The 21,429-nt window shown below is 44.8% G+C and overlaps 1 protein-coding gene across 2 annotated transcripts; it reads right to left on the bottom strand.

Moving 5' to 3' along the window:
* Positions 1-366: 366 nt before the first annotated feature.
* CTSE (cathepsin E) lies at positions 367-18,298 on the bottom strand. Of its 2 annotated transcripts, none has more exons than XM_066255154.1 (9): positions 18,151-18,298; positions 17,345-17,501; positions 16,791-16,908; positions 15,182-15,300; positions 8,706-8,905; positions 5,779-5,901; positions 4,274-4,415; positions 4,081-4,179; positions 367-1,911 (listed from the first exon to the last, which is right to left on the bottom strand). In XM_066255154.1, exons 1-9 carry the CDS (start codon positions 18,216-18,218, stop codon positions 1,747-1,749), a joined length of 1,191 nt encoding a protein of 396 aa, XP_066111251.1. In that variant the 5' UTR covers positions 18,219-18,298; the 3' UTR covers positions 367-1,746. The 2 variants fall into 2 exon arrangements, with proteins under 2 accessions (XP_066111251.1, XP_066111252.1); XM_066255155.1 differs by having other exon boundaries at positions 15,188-15,300.
* Between the last annotated feature and the right edge of the window lie 3,131 nt (positions 18,299-21,429).

The raw sequence follows: 21,429 nt of genomic DNA, 5'->3' as shown, positions 1-21,429 counted from the left end.
GTAGAACGTTGGCCCAGCGTGTGAAAGTCCGGGGTTTGATTCCCAGTCGGGGCACACAGGAGAAGCACCCATCTGCTTCTCCACCCTTCCTCCTCTCCTTCCTTTCTGTCTCTCTCTTCCCCTCCCACAGCCATTGGAGCAAACTGGCCTGGGTGCTGAGGATGGCTCCATGGCCTCGGCCTCAGGTGCTAGAATGGCTCCTGTAGCAGTGGAGCAACACCCCAGATGGGCAGAGCATCGCTCCCTGGTGGGCATGCTGGGTGGATTCCAGTCGGACACATGTGGGAGTCTATCTGACTGCCTCCCCGCTTCTAACTTCGGAAAAATACAAAAATAAATAAATAAATAAAGTTAGTTTTTGCCTTATTTTATTTTATTATTTTTTAAAAAATTTTATTTTTCAGTTGCAGTTGACATTTGATATTATTTTGTATTGGTTTCAGGTGCACAGCATAAAGTTTAGACAATCATATACTTTACAAAGTGTTTCCTCCTATATTTCCAGCACCCACCTGGCACCGTACATAGTTATTACATTAGTGCCTATATTTCCTATGCTGTACTTTACATCCCTGTGACTGTTTTGTAACTACCAATTTGGACTTCTTAATCTCTTTATTTTTTTCATGCAGTCTCCAAGTTTATTCCTCCCCTCTGACAACCATCAGTCTGTTCTTTGTGTCTGTAAAAGTTTGTGTGTGTGTGTGTGTGTGTGTGTGTGTGTGCATGAAAGAATCCCAGCTAACAGGAAAAAAAATAGAATTAGAAAAACCCCTGTTTTGCATCCCTAATAACAGTGTGGATCAAAGCACTAATCACCAATGGCAGCTAAAACCTGAAGGTAAAATATGAAAGGGAATTTTTGTCATAAATGGATGGATGAGGCTGAGAAACTTGGGGACCCACTCATCAGTCTAACACCCCAAACAGAGAGATGCTAGGCATCACCTGTCTCCTGATGGAATACAGTGGGAGGTACCCAGCACCATCTATGAAGTATTCTTGCCATAAAATCAGGCCTCCAGACCTGACCTAACTACCCTGTTATAGGAGAGAGGGGCTCAGAGAGCCATGTTACATGATACCTCTGAATTTCAACCAGCAAAGTTCAGAATGTGGTAAACTTTACAGCTGAAAAGAGACATAAGAGACATTTCAAATAAATATCATTTGTGGACTTGTAAATCCTTATGCAAACAAGTCAACTATAAACACGACCAAGCATTTATGAGATGACAGGGAACATTTGAACATTTAAGACGTTAGGAGGATTTGTGGATAAGTCCTTGATGTAATAATGTATGATGTGATGCTAAGATTTGCTTCAAAATAATCCAGTATGTGGGGCTGGAGAGAGGAGTGGGTGGTGGTGCGAATAAAACAGTCCTGGAAATGTGTGGGGGAATTTATTGTACTGTAATCTCTGCCTCCATACATGTTTGGAGATTTCCATAATAAAATGTTAGCAAAAAGCAATAAAAGGTATGGGCATACAACTTACTTAATTCTTCTATCATGATGGTGGTGGAGGTGGTGGGTATATGGAAATATATGAGTATGTGTGTGTGTGAGTGTGTGTGTGTGTGGTCTCACACACTGCTTGCTCCTAATTCAAATTGCAACTCTGGAATGAATGCACTCTATTGAAAATAACTTTTTGGCAGGTGTGAATTATGTCCCAACCTAACAGGCCCAGCTGGATTTCTAAGGGGTGGTAAGCAGGCAGACACAGACACAGGTCCCTATTTAGGGGATGGCTGGGGCCAGCCCCACCCGGTTCTCCCCACGGTCAAAGACAGAGTAAAACTGTCTAATGAAGACATCGCCCAGGATCCAGAGGGGCCCAGCTGGAGGATGGATGTCAAGACCTTGAAAGCCACTGGAGCAGAACTTCATTCCGTCTACAAAGTCCTAGGATTGGAAGGGAGACTGTGAGTGACATACTGGGAAAGAAGGATGTGTGGCGGTGGGGCCACGCTGAATGGCCTGAGACAGCTGCTTTACAATTTTGGTTGGTTGGTTCTTCCTCCTGTTTCAAACACCTTTGTACTCAGTAAAGCGTTTATACAATTTCACAGATGTGGGCCTGGGCTTCTAAGTTCTACAATTTTGAGGATTGGTCATCTATTACAGTGGTCCCCAACCCCCGGGCCACGGACTGCTACTGGTCCATGGGCCATTTGGTACCGGTCCGCAGAGAAAGAATAAATGACTTACATTATTTTCGTTTTATTTATATTTAAGTCTGAATGATGTTTTATTTTTAAAAAATGACCAAATTCCCTCTGTTACATCCGTCTAAGACTCACTCTTGACGCTTGTCTCGGTCACGTGATACATTTATCCATCCCACCCTAAAGGCTAGTCCGTGAAAATATTTTCTGACATTAAACAGGTCCGTGGCCCAAAAAAGTTTGGGGACCACTGATCTATTATACACTCCCACCCCCAGCACCATTTCACAATGGGGAAAACTGATGCAGAACTGAAGGAGAGAAAGGTTGGCATTAGAAGATCTTGATTTAAATTCCGGTTTCTTTAGTTTCTAATGAAGCTTAACTCAATTTATTTTAAAAGGAGAGAAATTGCTCTATAAATGGCTAGCCAATGCTGTTTTTTCACTGACATTCTGACAAGAATCATTTGAGTGGCTCCTTTTAGGTACAGGGCAAGTAGCCATCCCTTGTTCCATGAGAAGAATGAATCTCCTCCAACCTCATATTTTAGTTTGGCAAAGAGTTGGGATCTAACAGAAAGGTATGGTTTTTCCAACAACCCCTTGAAGTTTGAGGTTGCTGATGAGGAAGTGGGAAAATTTGCAGAGGGATAAAGAGCTTTCTTGAGAGAAAGAGGACAGTAACACAAAGGTATTATAGCATCCGTGATGGAATCAGGTGGCTCTGATTGGAATCTGCTGGCAGAAAAGGACAATGGCACCATACTGGGTCCAGGGAAAGGCATGGGGGTGAGTGGGTGCTGGAGTGGTGAACTGTGTATAGATGATGAATGTGGCAGTTGAAATGTCTAGCTTGTATTCACTACAATGTTCATAGTGGCTGCTTCGGAATTCCTTTGTTGGAGGAGTTTAGGGGGCCCGACACAAAGCTGTGTTTTAAAGTAAAACATTTGGTTTTACTTTTACTATATGTTTACACCTGGTGGCTTTGGGAAGGGGTTAATGGAGATCAAGGTGTGGAGGTGGGTAAAGCCCTAAAGCCCTTAGTCTATACCTTAGCACCTCAATTCTGGCGCAGTCACCATAATGCTGTGGGTGACTCTTGGGCAAAGTTAGTGCATTAAAATGTGTCACCAAAGAACTATGTTATTGAAAATCAGGCCAACTGCAGTATGAAGTGGGCATGGATTTCCCAGACACCAGGGAGTTCCCTTTCTACTGCATCCTTCACACTCACGCATCTACCGCAACAAGGCATTTTCTTGTTTGAGGACAATGTTAATTTGAACATATATTGGAAGAGATATAACCTTATTTTGTACTTCCCACCCCTAGACAGCTCATATCTAGAACCATTAACTGTCTGAGTCTCAATATACCTGTCTAAAAAATGGGATAATAACATCCCCAGTCTGACTTGGGGTTAAGAGGATTTTGCTGGTTGAGATTAATGACAATGTTGGCAAAGCTCATTGAATGGCTTGTCCCAGGTTTGAGGCTCTTCAGGGAGGAACAGGAAACTGGAGAACCAGCCCAGTGGTCCTTCCACCCTACACAGGCAGTGGCGTCCTTCCCAGAGGAAATGACACCTCAGTGCAGGGTAAGACAGGAGGGGGCTTGGGGTAAATGCAGCCTGAGTGCGGGCGACTGTTTGAGAAAAGGGAAGTGGCAGGTGTGTGGGGAAGGCCCAGTGACTTGCAAAATGAAAAAACAGAGCTTTATTTCCTTTTCTGCTATATTGTGTGTGTGTGTTTTGTGTGTGTGATATATTTTTAATTGAATTCATTGGGGTGACATCAGTTAATAAAATTATATAGGGTTCAGTTGTATAATTCTATAATATCATACATCATCTGTACATTGTATTGTGTGTTCATTACTTCAAGTGAGAAAGCAGTTCTTACCAGCAGGGTGTAGGCAGTTGGTTGAAGAATGTAGGGGACTCCATTGATGATGAAGGTGACATCTGGCATGACATTGAGATTGTCACACTCCACAGCATACTAAAACACAACATAGGGTATCACTTTAGAAATCTACCAGCTCCCAAGAAAGGCCCCGGCCCCCTGCTCTCCCCCGCCCTCAGCAGGTGCCCACTTCTCCATCCATGAGCTCTGCCCCAATGGCCTTCTGCAGCCGCCTGATCTCATCCGAGGGGCCTGTGATGAGGGAGGTCCCTGTGTCCACAATGGCCTGGCAGCCTTCTGGGCAGAACACCACAGTGCCCCCCACCTGGATTCTGAGGGCAAAGGAAGCATCGTCAGTCCCCCAGCCTTCTCCTCCGGCCCCCTGCCCCCAGCCCCAAGCCTCCCCTGGCTCCCCAGCAGCTCTCTCCCCCCACTGGGCTCTCTGACACCTGAAGCACGTTAATGATTTCCATTTTGGTCTCTCTCACCAAAGAGTTCCAGGCGTGTTCCTCAATTTGTTTTGACTGAGATTCATAGCAGGAAGTACATTTACTTCTTGACCCACACACATGTACTCATACACACAATAAAAATTTCATGAAACTGTTTGACCATAATATGTGAAGTGCACTGATATTTTCTATTTTACTCCATTTCATTAAAAAATGTAAGTCATGGCCCTAGCCAGGTGGCTCAGTGGATAAAGTACTGTCCCTGAGCACCAAGGTCTCAGATTCAATCCCTGGTCAGGGCATGTATGAGAAGCAATCAATGAGTGCACAACTAAATGGAACAACTAAGTGGAACAATAAATTGATGCTTTTCTCTCTCTCCCTTCCCCATTCCTCTCAAATCAATGGAAAAAAAATTTTAATGTAGGTCATGATCTCCTAAAATGATATTATGACCCATAAATGGGTAAATCCTTATAGTTTGAAAGACCCTCACAGACAGTGGACATTGGGGCTTTTTGCTCTTGTATCCCTAGTGCTTAGCACATACCTGGTGCCTTGCTGGAACTTATTCCTGGCTGAATTACATTTTTAAAAATTCTGTCATTTCTAAAACAGTGCCAGGAATGTGTTAGGTATCTAGCCTCACTTCTCCAATTGCTCCTTGCCAGGTGTGCGTGCGCGCACGTGCGTGCACGCATGGGAAGGCTCAGGCAATACTGCCACCTCCGTGAAACCCTTGAGGATTTTGTGAGATAGAAGCTGTCTTGCCCTATCTGCTGGGCCACTTTGGTGGCACATCTCATGGAGCACTGACCACCTTCCTCTTTACAAGCAGTAGTCTGTACGCAGATCTCATCTGTACATCCTTTGTGAAAGCAAAATCTGAGTCCATTCACTTTTGCGTTCTCGTTTCACTCTGCCTGGCCTCTGTGTTCATTAATGTTGACTGAACAAGAAGCAGCTGGTTGAGTGCTTGTAGTTGCCATCAGCTGAGTTGAGGGCACACCGCATGTACAAGGAAGGAAACTGAAAGTTGGTACCCATGCCTGTCATCCTGGTTCCTGATGCTCCTTCCTACTCCTCTGCTCAGCACCTGCACACCTCTAGCCTCACACAGCAGGCTCCCCGCATCCTCCCCCAGTGGCCAGCACTTTCATTCAGGTCAACTCAGTTAATTCAAGTAGACCTGTGCCTATTATGAGTTCTTCCCTCAATACCATACTTTGTGGAGGATACTCACATGTCTACTGCAATCTGCCAGTAACCTTGCTTGGTGACTGGGACCCAATTCAGACTCCCAGAGAAATGGGAGTGGTCATAGCCTCCAAAAATCAGTTCGCTCCCTGCACCACCTTCTGGGTCACTACAGGGAGAGAAAGGCAGATTGCTAAGGAAGGGCCACTGGGAAACCCTAGGAACGAGCTTCAGCTAGAACTCTGGCCCTTGGTCTGAATCACTCACACCAAGTAGACAGGCACGAATATAAGCCCAGGCTTTGAGACCAGGGCTTCTGACTACCACGAGCTGGTTAGTCTGGACCTTTTGAGCAAAAGAATAGAGACAGCTCTGCTCACTGATCTGTGAATCCTCCTGCTTTGTGGATAAACAGGATGCAGAAATGGGGAAAACAGGTCTGGTCATGCAGAACTCATGCAAGACCAAGGCCAGGACCACCCTGAGATGTGCATACACTGTGTGACTGGAGGCACCCCTAAAAGATACCTTTTCCCCGAGTATGTTCCCCACTATTGTTGAGCTGGTGCCTGGAGTTTGTTTCCACATTATTCACTCTTTTGTGTTAAGGCAGAAAAACTAATGTGAACACAACATGACTTGTTAGAGCTTAAACATTTATTATTTTTTATTGGTGACTTCTCAGATTATGTTCTGGCACCTAACAGGGTTGTAGGGCAATAGGACATAAAACTGACTTATTTTCAGGAGAAAAAGGATCAGAAAAATACAAAACTTGGGTCTTGGCAAGGTAGGGTATTAAAAGAGAAGAGAACTGGTTGTCTGTGGGAATCTTAAGAAAGTGATTTTGAAGAGGCAAAGAACAAATGGTTGTTGATGGCCTTTCTACAAGGCACTGTGCTAGGAGTTTTACCTGCCTAATCTTACTCAATTCTCACACCACCTAGCATCCATTTGAGGACACAGAGGCTCAGGGAAATGAAGTAACGGAAATGGTAGGATTTAGATCCAGGTCAAAATGACTGCAAAGCCTTTGCTGTTTCCCATGGCAGCTCATATCTTCCCAGGCAGGAGGGGAGCAGGAGGCTCAGAAAGGGGGAGGCAGAGGAGTCTAGACAACCTGCCCTTCACTCACAGTTCTGCCCAGGGCCTGTCCCAGTTGAGGCCATGCAAGAGAAGAAGAATTTGATCTAGGAAAATTAAGACTCTCCACATGGGAAAGAAGAACAAAGGAAATGGGTTTGTGCTAAAACAGGGGAAGGTCAGCCCTGGCCGGTTGGCTCAGCGGTAGAGCGTCGGCCTAGTGTGCGGAGGACCCGGGTTCGATTCCCGGCCAGGGCACACAGGAGAAGCGCCCATTTGCTTCTCCACCCCTCCGCCGCACTTTCCTCTCTGTCTCTCTCTTCCCCTCCCGCAGCCAAGGCTCCATTGGAGCAAAGATGGCCCGGGCGCTGGGGATGGCTCTGTGGCCTCTGCCTCAGGCGCTAGAGTGGCTCTGGTCGCAACATGGCGACGCCCAGGATGGGCAGAGCATCACCCCCTGGTGGGCAGAGCATCGCCCCCTGGTGGGCAGAGCGTCGCCCCTGGTGGGCGTGCTGGGTGGATCCCGGTCGGGCGCATGCGGGAGTCTGTCAGACTGTCTCTCCCTGTTTCCAGCTTCAGAAAAATGAAAAAAAAAAAAAAAAACAGGGGAAGGTCAGGCCAAGACTTCTAGGAAGGAGTGGGAAAAATAAATCTTCTCTGCATAGAGAGGAAGGTGAGATGACCCTCCCAGGACCTCAGACAAGAATAAGCCTCATGACCTTTTCCAAAACCACCACATACAATTCAAAATACACATAACATAACATTTACTATTTTAATCACTTTTAAGTGTACAGCTTAGTAGTGTTAAATATGTATATTCTAGTTGTTTTGCAGTCTTTAGAAACTTTTCATTCTGTAAAACCAAATCTGTGCAGCCATTCAATGACTTCCCCCTCCCCCCCTCCCCCAATCCCTGTTAGCCACCATTCTACTTTCTAGTTCTATGAAGCTGACCACCCTAGGTAGTTCATATAAGTAAAATCATACAAGTGGTCCTTTTGTGATAGGCTTGTTTCATTCACTTAGCATAATATCTTCAAGATTCATCCATGCTGTAGCATGTGTTAGAATTTCCTTTCTTCTTAAGGCTGAATATATTCTATTGTATGTATATGCTACACTTTGTTTATCCATCAACAAGTAATTATTTTATTGTCAGCTTTATTTTCCTGCCTCCCCCATTGGAATTAAGCTTCTTGAGGACAGGGACTGTCTTTTATGTTTCATTGTGTTCCCAGTGCCTAACATGATGCTTGGCACACAATAGGGGCTTGAGAAGTATTTACCGTATTTCCCCATATATAAGGTGATCCCATGTATAAGACGCACTTCAATTTGAGGGCCCAAAATTTGGAAAAAAAAAAGTATTACATAAAGTTATTGAACTCAAGTTTTATTCATCATAATATTCATACAACCCCTCATGACTGTCAAAACTCCCATCCATTAGCTTGTCCTCATCTGTGTCTGATCACGAATCACTGTCTTCAACAATGGGCACAAAAACAAGTACAAAAAAGCGCAAAATGCAAGTAAAAAAAGTACAACCACTGTATAAGACACATATAGTGTTTAGATACCAAATTTTGGTGGGGAAATGTGCGTCTTATACATGGGGGAAATACGGTATTCACTGCATAAATAAGTACCCAATTCCAGTCATTCCCTAAATTAGTCCAGTGTACTAGAGTTATTAACAAAGCGCTTTTCACAACAACTTTATGAGGCAAGTCCCATTTCCTCAACAGAGAGATTGTTTTGCCCAAAATCACACAGCTGGCCAAACAAGAGCTCCAACCCAGGTGTTGTGGCTGCTGGTCTAGTGCTCCTTCAGGGGCACCACGTCCTCTCCCTGGAGATATAATTGACCTCAGCTGGCAGGCTTACCTAGTCATGTAGACAGAAAACATGGGTACGTCCACCAGGTTCTGGGCCAACATGCTGTCGAAGACTGGGGTCACCCCACCAACAGCCAAGGAAGGGTATCCCAGTCCCAAAATTCCATCAAACTCTGCATTCACAAAGCTCTGGCCAGGCTCTGTGACGCTCTCTCCAAACTGCTGGTTGACCACAGTCAATCCTTCCACCTGATAGGAGAAAGACCAAATTAAATGTGCACAGTTCTTTTTTTTTTTTTTTTTTAAGATTTTATGTATTCATTTGAGAGAGGAGAGAGAGAAGGGGGGAGGAGCAGGAAGCATCAACTCCCATATGTGCCTTGATCAGGCAAGCCCAGGGTTTTGAACCAGTGACCTCAGTTTTCCTGGTTGACGCTTTATCCACTGCGCCACCACAGGTCGGGCCACAGTAGTTCTTTGGCAAAGGGTCTCAGAGCTCTCTGTCCTGAAGCTAATTCTTCTCTGACTCAACGTTTCTTGGTTAAATGGGCACAGTAATTTTTGCCATAGTCCCACTCAATTTTTCAACTTAAATTTTTTTGTTGAAGTATAATACAGAAATCATAAATGTGCAGTTCAACGAATGTTCACAAACTGTACTTACCCATGTGAGCCAGCTCCCAAACAGGACATTGTAACCCCCCAGACCCCCCTTCATGCCCCCTGCCAATCATTGCGCCTTTCCTCAAGAGCAGCTAGTCTTTTGGCTTCTAATAGTATGTATTGTCTTTGCCTCTTTTTGAATTTTTTATAAATGGATTCACACAGTATGAATTCTTCAGTATGTGGCTTCTGTCACCCAACATTAATTAGGCTTGTTGCATGCTGTTCTAATTTGGTCATTGTATGCCACAGTATGAATATACCATCATTATTTATGCCTTCTACCATGATGGATATTTGGGTTGTTTCCTGTGCTTGACTATTGCTAATAATGCAGTTTGTACATGTCTTTTTGGTGAACTTGTGCATGTATTTCTGTTGGATATATGCCTCGGGGTAAAATTGTTAGATCATCGGGTATGCTTAAATACTGACAGATTGAGTAAATACTGACAGAATTTTCCAAAGTGATTTGTACCAACTGATGTTTTCAATACCGATATTTTGAGAGTTCCAGCTGCCAGTGGCTCTATCTCTCCACCAACACTGAATGTTGACTTCTTTTCCATTTCAGTATTTTAGTACATATGCAGCAGGCACATTTGTTTTTATTTTGTATTTTCTGATGACTAAGGACATTGGACATAGGATACTTTCTTTTGTGAAGTAGGTTTGTCTGCATTTTTAAAAAATTGATTGGTAATGGTTCTTTATCTGGGATCAAGCTCATATTCTGGAATCTCATCCTCTGTTGAATATAAGTATTACAAACTTCTCCAGGTCGTGACTGGTGTTTTTACACTCCTAATGGTGTTTTTAATGAACAGTAGATATGAATTTCAATATAGTCAAATTTATCAATTTTTTTCTTTTAATTAGTGTTTTTTATAACTTGTTTCAGAAATTTTTACCTAAAGTTTATGAAGTTATTTTTCTATGTTTTCTTTTAAAAGCTTTGTTATTTTATGTTTCACATTTATATTTATAGTCTATGAGACATTCTATAATGTGTGAGGTAATAGTTGAGTTTTTTTTCTTTTTTTAATGTATGTATATCCAGATGACCCAGAACCATTTAATAAATACATCATCCTTTGCTCCTCTGAGGTATCATGTTCAACATAAATCAGGTGACTGTGTGAGTCATCTCGGAATTTTCTATTCTGTTCCATTTCTCTATTTGTCTATCCTGTGCCAATACCACATATCTAAATTGCTATATTTTTATAATAAGTCTTAATATTTGCCAGTATTATTCTTCATCTAGAGTATGTTGGTATATTACATAGTTATATAAATTTTAGAATTAGCTTGTCAATTTCTAATAAAAATGTTTTTGTTTTGATTGAGGTAACATTGAATCTATAGATCAATTTGGAAAAAATTGACTTATTTAAAATACTGAGTCATAAGCATGGTTTATCTTTCAATTTATGTGGATCTTTCTTAATTTCATTTAATGTTTTATAGTTTTTAGAGTAAAGGCCCTGTACATTATTAAATTAACTTCTAGGTATTTGATGTTTTGATATTATTATAAATAATATCATTAAAAATATGTTTTCATTTGTTTTCCCTAATATATAGAAATTTAAGCCTGGCCTGTGGTGGCACAGTGGACAGAGCACCCACCTGGAACACTGAGGTCACTGGTTGGAAACCCTGGGCTTGCCCAGTCAAGGCACATATGACAAGCTATCAATGAACAACTAAAGTGAGGCAACTATGAGTTGATTACTGCCCCCCCTGCCCTCTTCTCTTTGTAAAATCAATAAATAAAATGTAGGTAAAAAAAAAGAAAGACATTTAAATGATTTTGTATGTTGATATAGTACCCAGCAACTTCACTAAATTCACTAACTAATCCTAATAGTCTGTAAATATTTTGGGATTTTTCCACATATAGAATCATGTAAATGTGAACAACAACAGTGTTATTTCTTGCTTTACAATCCTAATGCCTTTAATTTCTTTTTTTTTTTACTGCCTATTGCATTAAGATTGAACATCCTTGACTCATTCTTGATTTCAGGGGGAAGTCTCTCAATAATTCTTGATTAAGTATGAAGTTTGCTGTGGGCGTCTTTGTAAATATCCTTTATCAGATTAAGAAAGTGACTTTTATATTCCTAGTTTTCTAAGAGATTTAAAAAAATCATGAACAGATGTTGAATTTTATCAATAGAAAGAATTATGTGATTTTTCCCCCCCTGTTATTGTCTTAGATGATAAATTCCTAGAGAAAAATGACTCTGGGTTGGGATACCTTATCCTTTTATATATCACAGAATTTTATTTGCTAACATTTTGTTGAGAACTTTGCATCTACATTCGTGAGAAAGAGACTGGTTCTACAATTTTTATTTCTTATAATGACTTTTTGAAGTTGGTTGTTCAATTTATGTTGGCTTCACAAAATAAGTGATGAACTGTTTCTTCTTAATCAGTTATCTGGGAGAATCTGTGTGAGGTTGGCACTATTTCTTCCTTAACTGTTTGGAAGAATTTACCACTGAAGCTACCTAGGCCTGGAATTTTCTTTGTGGAAAGGTTTTTAATAACAGAGTCAACATTTAAATTGACATTGAAGTATTCATATTTTCTATTTTTTTCTTGTGTCAGTTTTGGCAGGCTGTATTTCTCAGAGGCATTTGCCAATTTGTTTTAAAAGTGTCAAATTTATCAATATATTTAAAAATTATCAAATTTATCTATATAAAATTATTATTATTATTATTATTATTATTACAGAGACAGAGAGAGAGTCAGAGAGAGGGATAGATAGGAGCAGACAGACAGGAACGGAGAGAGATGAGAAGCATCAATCACTAGTTTTTTTGTTGCGACACCTTAGTTGTTCATTGATTGCTTTCTCATATGTGCCTTGACCGTGGGGCTACAGCAGACAGAGTAACCCCTTGCTCAAGCCAGTGACCTTGGGCCCAAGCTGGTGAGCTTTGCTCAAACCAGATGAGCCCGTGCTCAAGCTGGCGACCTCGGGGGTCTCGAACCTGGGTCCTCCGCATCCCAGTCCGATGCTCTATCCACTGTGCCACTGCCTGGTCAGGCTAAAATTATTCTTGGAATTTTCTTATCATTTTAATGTTTGCAGGGTCTTTACTAGTGCATTATGTCATTTCTAATGTCCTTAAGTTGTATTTTCTTGATTAGTTTGCTAGAAGTTTACAAATTTTATTGATCTTGGTAAAGGGTTAATTCTTGGCTTTATTGATTTTCTCTATTGTATGTATTTTGTTGATGTCCCATTCTACTATTTATTTCCTTCTTTCCTCTTTCTTTGGGTTTGATTTTCTTTTGTTTGTTGTTTGCTTGTCTTCCTGTTGTTTATTGCTTAAAAGAGATGCTTAGATCATTGATTTTCAGCTTTTCTTATATATACATTTCAGGCTATAATTGTCTTGTTAAGGATTGCAGTAGCTGTATGCACAGTTTTGGGCATGTCATGTCTTCATTATCTGTATCAGCCAGCGTTTGGTAAGAGAAGCAGCCGTTAGGATTTATATATAAAAAGGGTTATATTCTAGAATTGGCTGTATGCCATTGAAGGTGCTGGTTAAACAGTGACATTAGGAATTTGCTTTGTCCTGGTGCTACAGTCTGAAGCCTACAGCTTGGCAGTCAGTAAGGAAAGACATGTCAGATAGGAGAAGGGTGAATCAAAATTTTAAGGTTGAGGATGGACTGGAACCCACACTGTTCTTTCACTGCTCTGAGCCTCAGTAATGGGGGTGTCCTGCAGCACGTGCTGACACGGTCTGTTACAGAGATAAACATGTAGCTGGCCCCGGAGCCAGGAAACTGGAAGAAGAGACCCACGGAAGCTGGAGTTGCTGTGGACTTGGCCATTGCCCCATACTACCCAGTGAGCCGGCAGATAAGCGACAAACTAAAAGGCTAAAATTTTCCTTCCCATGCCAGTATAGTCTCTCCTCTGCTTCTCAGCGGCAATTGGGATGATCGGTTTGGAATGTGATGTAGCCTTCTAAACAGTAAACAGTTATTTGAACTTTTACATATGTTCTAATAGAGAAACTCAGTGTACTGTTTTATCTGTATGTGATATTTTTCCATGGTGTGTTTTTTGCTCCTGACATTTTTTCACTCCATATGTCCTACTCTCACCCACTTTAAAAGGATGTTGATGAAGGCTGGGCCCTGCTGGCCTCAGGAGCCCCCAGAACTGGTCAGTGCTCGTCGTTAGTGGATCAGCCTGTATTTCCCCAAAGGCCTTGGCATATACAGTAGTCCCTCCCTTATCCAAAGGGTAAGCATTCCAAGACCCTTAGTGGGTGCCTGAAACCAGGGATAATACTGAACCCTATACATGTTGGGTTTTTCTATGAATACATATGGTAATGTTTAATTTATAAGTTAGGCACAGTAAGAAATTAACAATAACTAATAATAAAATAAAACAAAACAATATACTGTAATAAAAGTTACTAAAATGTGGTCTCTCTTTCTTTCTCTCTTTGATAACTGATCTGATAACCAAGTTGGCTACTAAGTGACTAATAGACAGGGATCATGTACAATGTGGATATGCTGGACAAAGGAAAAATTCACATGCTGGGTGGGACAGAATGAAATGGTGCAAAATTTCATCATGCTATTCAGATAGACATGCAATTTAAATTTTATGAGTTGTTGCCTGACCAGGCGGTGGCACAGTGGTTAGAGTGTAGAGCTAGTTAGCTGAAGACCCAGGTTTGAAATCCTAAAGTCACCAGCTTGAGTGCGGGGTTGTGGGCTCGAGCATGGGATTATAGACATGACCCCGTAGTTGCTGGCTTGAGCCCAAAGGTCACTGGGTTGAGCCCAAGGTCGCTGGCTTGAGCCCAAGGTCGCTGGCTTGAGCAAGAGGTGACTGGCTTGATGTAGTGCCTCCCTCCCCCGGTTAAGGCACATATGAGAAAGCAATCAGTGAACAGCTAAAGTGCCGCAACTAGAAGTTGATGCTTCTCATCTCTTTCCCTTCCTAGCTGTCCGTCCCTGTCTTTCCCTCTCCCCACCCTCTCTAAAAATAAATAGCTAGCTAGCTAGCTAGATAGATAGATAAAATTTATGACCTGTTTGTTGAATTTTTCATTTAATATTTTCAGACCGTGGTTGGCTGAGGATAACTACAACCATGGAAGGTGAAACCATGAATAAGGGGGGAATTACTTAATAGTGCCCATAAACCTGGGTAGGACAGGACCAAGGGTCTCTGGATCTCTTACATTGTTTACGTTCCCACAGTTCTGGGACCCAAGAACCTTTGGTCAAAAGGAGTTTAATGAGCAGCTTATGAGCTCAGCATCAAGTTCAAGGCTAACCCAAAACCTTTGTTTTGACAACTAGGATTGTGGCTTGCCTCCATGATTAGACTCCCACCTCTTAGCTCATTGCCTTATTTCAATAACTGAGTTTCCACCTGAGCCCAGGCTTGGACTTCCTTATCCCTGAAGATGGAGGCCTGGTGTTGTCTCCTTGGTGCCCCTGGGGCCAGAGATCCAGGAGTGAACCCTGCCACCAGGTTCTTAGCCCTGTGCACTGTGTCCCTGGAGGAATCCCCCTTGTCACCTCTCTAGGACTCCGTGCACCGAGCAGACTGCAGACTGACCCTTTGCTGCATTTCAGGCAGGGAGCGTTACCCCATCTGGTCAGCCTTCCTTGTTTCTACCTCTTCTTGAAGCAAATCTGACACTTTTCCACTAAGCGCTCTGAAAAGTGTTCTTTCTCCCGGGTTTCTGATCGAGAGAGAGAGAGACAGAGAGAGAGAGAGACAGAGAGAGAGAGAGAGAGACAGAGAGAGAGACAGAGAGAGAGAAGAAAAAGAAGGAATTACAGTATACTCACAGAGACCTGGTCAGCTCCGATGATTCCAGACAAGCTCCCAGTTCCATACTGAATGAAGAAATGACTCCCTGCAGCACTGTAAGTGCTGGACCGAGAAGGGTAGAACCTGGCGTGTGTCTCTGGAAAGCAAGGATGTGGCTCTCGCCTGGACCATCAGCTCGCTGCCTTCATCCCTGCCCTGCCACCCCAGAGTGCGGTTTCTTCCCCCCACTTCCAGTTGTTGGCCCGACCAGCAGCTTCTTTCTCACTCTGCCTCAGCCTTCCTTGCCACCTCTCCTTTTTTCTGCCCCCAGCGCGATGGGAAACAAATCTCCCTAACATAGACCTGCTCAGACCAGTCCGAGGACAGAATGACGGGCAGGGGCCTCTGGAAAGGTGGGCCAAGGCCCTCCCTAGTGAGCTACTACAGTCCCCTCTAGATGTATGTGGGGGACTAATAAGGGACCAAATTGTCCTTGAGCAAACATAATTGCCTGTGGCCTCATGAGGCACACCAAAATAAACACCGGGTATCAGGCACCGGCAGCACCTCTGCCAGTCACTGTGGGCCAGAGCCTGGCATTCAGGGATAAACAATTGCCATTCCAGAAAATCACTGCCAGGTCCTTGCCCAACCCATGGACACCTAGTCTTGGGGTTTCCTGAGACATTGCGTCTCTAAAACTTGTCCTGCATAGAATAGGCCATCTTTCCTCAGCTCTCCTTTTCCCAGTCTTCACAAAAACCTCCGAGTTACCTCTGACCAAATGGGTCCAGCACACATGGTGCCCCACCAGCCCCACTTCTGGTTTTTTAGGAGGTAGGTCACGGAGCCTCCTTGAAACAGGTGAACAATCTGTGCTAGAACCTGACCCACATACCTGCCCAGGAAAAGCCACTGGAATGGAACTTTCCCCTATATTCTTTTCAATGTTCCAAAGGGAGTGAGTCACCATGTATTCAAAAAATTTTTTTTTTTTTTTTGGTTTTTTTTTTTCATTTTTCTGAAGCTGGAAACAGGGAGAGACAGTCAGACAGACTCCCGCATGCGCCCGACCGGGATCCACCCAGCACGCCCACCAGGGGCGACGCTCTGCCCATCCTGGGCGTCGCCATGTTGCGACTAGAGCCACTCTAGCGCCTGAGGCAGAGGCCACAGAGCCATCCCCAGCGCCCAGGCCATCTTTGCTCCAATGGAGCCTTGGCTGCGGGAGGGGAAGAGAGAGACAGAGAGGAAAGTGCGGCGGAGGGGTGGAGAAGCAAATGGGCGCTTCTCCTGTGTGCCCTGGCTGGGAATCGAACCCGGGTCCTCCACTCGCTAGGCCGACGCTCTACCGCTGTGCCAACCGGCCAGGGCAAAAATTTGTATTTTTTGATGGCAGAGTTTCCTCCTACTGGTTCTAGTCAGTATGAAAGTTGCTAGCTTGGATAGTAGTTAAGTTTTAGCTTTCTTCCTGACCCAGCCCTGTTTCTGCAGAAGGCGGTCCCAGGGCAGACTCGGGGTGGAGAGGGGAGGCTGTGTGCAGGTGTGACCAGTTGCTGGAATCAAACCCCTTCCCCCCGGAGTGCCAGGTTCTGGATCCATATGTGGCTTCCAGCCATTCCCTGTTGGGGCTCTTGGCTCACTTACTGCAGGCTGGGCTGGTGCAGTACACAGAGGGAACCCAGAGGTTGGAGGAGCCAGTATCAAAGATGACAGTGAAGTTCTGCGGAGGGGAGCCAATGGAGATGGTGCCAAAGTATTCCATCTACAGGCAAGGGAGAGAAGGGAACAGGGTATGGGTGCTGGGAAGGGGTAAGGGACCCAGGGAGAGCTCTGTGGGGCCACTGCTTGGGCTAGCACAGACTAGGGATCAGAGACCCTGGGAAATGGCAATCAGAGGTAAAAGGAACAGGAGAAAGTCAAATCATTATCCTGATTCTCATTGTTATGAGTCATTGCGAGCAAGGCAGAGGAAGCCCCTTTCCTCATCTCTTCCTCTCATCCCTGTCCTCCCAGAGAGAGCTCCACACACTCAGGTGCACAGGGGCTTATTCAGCCAAGTCCACAGGGACCCAGGGGATCAGTCCATATGGAGAGGAGAAATCCAGACTGGCCCTCAGTGTTGCTGCCCATGAGCCATGACCCAGACTGAGCTCGCTTCCCCTCTCCCCACTCCCAACCTCTGCCCCAGGATGCCTCACATCCAGGTAGTTGATGAGGGGCTCATTGGCACTCTGGTCCATCGTGCAGGACTCGGTGAACTGGACCATGTCCAAATTCTGGGATTTCCAGAACTCAGAGAGCTGGCCCCGAGCTCGGATCTTCTTTCGGAGAGACTGACGCCTCCTGAGGGGCACCCTGAGGACAAAGCCTTATGTGAGGAAGAGATGCATTTCTGCCTCTCTCTAAATCTCCCTCCCCTACTCCATTTTCGCAGAGGTTAATTGGGAAATTACACAGGAGGAGATCTGCAAAGTAGCATACCAGAGTCTGACCAGAATCAATGCCCTCTCTGCCCTAGCCTGCCTAGTCTCGTGTCTGCTCCTGTAGACTCAGACTTTTAGACTTGAAATGGCCCTCTCTCCCAGAGATGGGCTCTTTGAGATCTTCTGGGAATATAGGGCATGTGGGGTGGTCTGCAGTTTTACATGAACCTTCTGAGGGCTGATTTCAAGGGACAGAAAGATTCTTGGAGGCAGTGGTCACTCCCTTGGGGAAATAATTGGGTGTTTTGAATTGCAAACCACAGCTGCAGTTTTCTGCTGTTTCCAACATGAGAAGGTCCCTGGGCTCAGACAGGCAGCTCCATCAGAGGTGGAGGCCAAGGGATGGCTGGTCGTGGGTTTGAGACCAAGGCTAACACAAGGCAGCCACTTGGTAAACCTTTTCCAAGCCCTCAGTTCCCCTCCTCTTTATTTCCCCATCGGCTTTCCTCTCCCAGGGGAGCCCTAAGCTTGAGGGCAGGGCACTGCCCCTGCTGCACACAATGCTGGGGACATGGTCTCACCTGTGGAGAGGTCCTTGAGCCTGCCCTAGGTCCAGGAGTGCCAGCAGCAAAAGAACAAGCGTTTTCATTGCAGCTGCTTCTTTCTCGCCCTGTACCGGCCTTTCTGCCACCTCTCCTTTCCTCTGTCCCACAGGGCAGTGGGACTGAATCTCTCTCATGCAAACCTGCCCAGCCCAGTCTGAGGACACAGTGATAAGGTCCCTGAAGTCAATAGGCCCAAAGCAAACACAGCATGTGTAACAGGGTGTTGCAACCTCCACACCTCAGCTCCTTTCACTCCTGCAGGGGTGAGTGGATCTGGGCTGGGACTTGGGGATCTGTGCAGCCTCTAAGAGTAAAAGTGTTGTCCAAGGCTCAGCATCTCCCCCAGCCTTTGGCATCCACCCTGACCCAAGAAGCCTTGTATTTATTGAGGGAGCACCTTACCCCTGAATGCTGGGAACCACCTTACTGACTGTTATCATGAGTCTGTCTAAAGACTTCTGAGAAGTGGAAGCTCAGTTGTCATGCATGACTCAATTGTCATATGTGGAAAGGGTTCTAACTCAAAGTATTAATTAGTTTGTTTTATCTGTATTTCCTCTTCTTTCCTTAATTCCTTAAGAGCCCCAAGGGCAGTCCACTTTGAAACAGCAATCAGCACTCCCCAGAGCTGTGGATTGTGGGGACAGTGTTTCTGATCCCAGAGACTTGCTGAATCCAGGGCTAAGGTTAGGGGGAGGCTCAGAGGAGAAAACAGAGGCAGCCCTCGAGGGCCAGGGAGGTAGGTGCCAGGGGTGAGAGTTCTGAGCAGGTGCTTGTATAAGTTTACTCAGACTGTCATATGAAGTCCCACAGACTGGGTGGCTTAAGCAACAGAACTTTATTTTCACATAATTCTGGAAGCTAGAAGTCCAAGGTCAAGCAGAAGCAGGATTGGTTTCTCCTGAGGTCTCTCTCTTTTAGATGGCCGCTTTCTCCTCCCTGTGTCTTTACATAGTCTTTTCTCTGTATATCTGTGTCCAAATTTCCTCTTCTTATAATGACACCAGTTATATTCTGAAGTCCTGGGGGTTAGAACTTCAATATATGAATTTTAGGGAACACAATTCATCCCATTACAGTGCCAAAGAGCACAGGATCCTGCCAGTGGGTCAGGGGTAAGGGGGGTGGCAGAGCTCAGCACCTATTTATTCCAGGATGGGAGACCCCTCATCATCGGCTTATCTCCGTGGACATCCCACCTACTAAACAGAGGATAGGCTTCATTCTCTTGAGTAGAGATGGAGAGTGACGGGAAGGAACACCTTTCTCTAACTCTAACCCAAGTTGTTGGGACACTCTGAGTGAGGGCGGAAGCAGAAGCCACCGTGGCTATCACATGTGACAATGTTCTCAAGCTCTGGAGTAGGTGATAGGGAACCTGGGTTTAGATAAACTCTGCTTTCCATCTCTGAAGCTCCAGAAACAGATAGACAGAGTTTGGAGCTAACTTGAATCCTGCCGTGGGCTCCAAAAGTGTAAAAGGGATATCAGAAGGGCGTGGAGAATAACCAAGACCCTGGACTCCTGACCCTAAGGGAACGAAGCCTCCGTGGCATCTGCCCACTGACACGGAGTCCTCTTCGACTGCTCGTGGGGAAGAGGGTTACACGGAGTCCTCTTTGACCTCTCGTGGGGAAGAGAGTCTGCACCCAGAAGGGCATGAACCACAGGTGGCTGGAAGTCAAAATAATTCATTTTAGCACCCAACCAAAAGGTACCTCAATTTCTTCATTTGCCAGGAACCCTACCTAAATTGTTGAATTTTAAGTAGGACTAAATACACAAAATAAGGCAAGTGGAAGTACTTGAAAAACTATAACGTGTCATCAGGACTGAAGAGTGTCACTATAAGGACCTTGTGCTCGAAGACTTCTTCCAGAGCATGAAGGCAACCCCACTCTCATAACAGAGGAGAACACTGAGGCACAGAGACAAAGGGACCAGCCTACGAGCATGGGGTTCATCCAGTGGCAGAGCCAGGATTAGTACCGAGGCCCCCTAACTTCCAGTCCAGTGAGCCCTCTGCAGAATTATTGTCGTTATTACTGACCTGTTGAAATGAGCATAATTGTGACCCCTGCTTCCTCTCCCACCTTCCAGCTCCCCCTCCATATCCCCCTCACCTCTGTTCACTAAATGTAGGGTTGGGCTGGCTCAGGCTTGAAAAACAGCTGGTTGATCTGGGCGGCTGTGGGCTACCCAGCCACTAACTGCAGCAGAGACAGCCTGGATTGTCTGTGAGAACTCCGGAGTCTGGGTGGATTTGGGAAAGGTTAGAGGCAGGAGTGTGGGAACATTTGTAAGAACTAATGAGTTCTGTTCTCCGTGTAAACATCAGGAACTGTACCTGCTCTGGTTACAAGTTACGGATCCTCTTATGCTAGAATTAAATATTGCTGTGGACAATTTAAATATTTTCCCTAGGGAACAAAAGCCCACGGGCACATGTGTGATGGTGTGTGTGTATCCTTTAAGAAAAGGGAGAGGGGGGAGCATTTGGGATAAAATTGTAGTATGTAGGCCAAAACAGGTTTGCTGTGAAAATTTTCTGAGGTGTACTGGAACCAACCTTCAAAGGAATATGGGGCTGAGGGACTAGAGAAAGAGGCTGGCAACTCCAGCATCAAACCAGGAGTTTATTAAGGGAACTTATGGACAGAAGCAGAGTCTTGGGCAGCAGCAAGATATTATATCTCCCCACCCAAAAGGGCTTGATATGTACAGTCTCCAGGAACACGAAGACTATATCTCAGTGAAGTGGCTGTCACTGAGAGCAACTTGTTTCTTAAGATGGCATCGGTCACGTCAATCACCAGAAACCATTTTGCCTAACAGGGGAATAGTATAGGCTCTCAGCATTGGGACAGAGGCTTTGGAGACAGAGAGACCCTTAGGGATGTGGAACTGGAGGCTGGTTGGACACAAAGGTTTGTCTATTTCCAGGACTTCTGGTGGTGACATTATCCAATCAATTTCTCTTTTATGGAGCTTTAGTTTCCAAAAGGTAAATTGGTAATAAGAGGAGGTTTGCTTAGTGCTCTGTGGAAATCAGCAGAGACAGAGTGTAACCCACGAGCAGCTGCTTCCCCTTCATGCTCAGCTGGCTCCTGATCGCAGGAGAGCCAGCAATTCAGGATGCTCCTGGCCCTGGCTCTGGTGACAGTATCTGCTCAGCATGAATATGACCAACCGGAAAATGTCCCAGCCTCATTCTGCTTGAAGCTGATGAATGAAGGAACATCTGCTATGCTATGT

The sequence above is a fragment of the Saccopteryx bilineata genome, chromosome 2 (assembly GCF_036850765.1).
Source record: "Saccopteryx bilineata isolate mSacBil1 chromosome 2, mSacBil1_pri_phased_curated, whole genome shotgun sequence".
Classification (NCBI taxonomy): domain Eukaryota; kingdom Metazoa; phylum Chordata; class Mammalia; order Chiroptera; family Emballonuridae; genus Saccopteryx; species Saccopteryx bilineata.
Note: the sequence above shows the minus strand (reverse complement) of the source record. Positions and strands in the feature narration are given on the sequence as shown.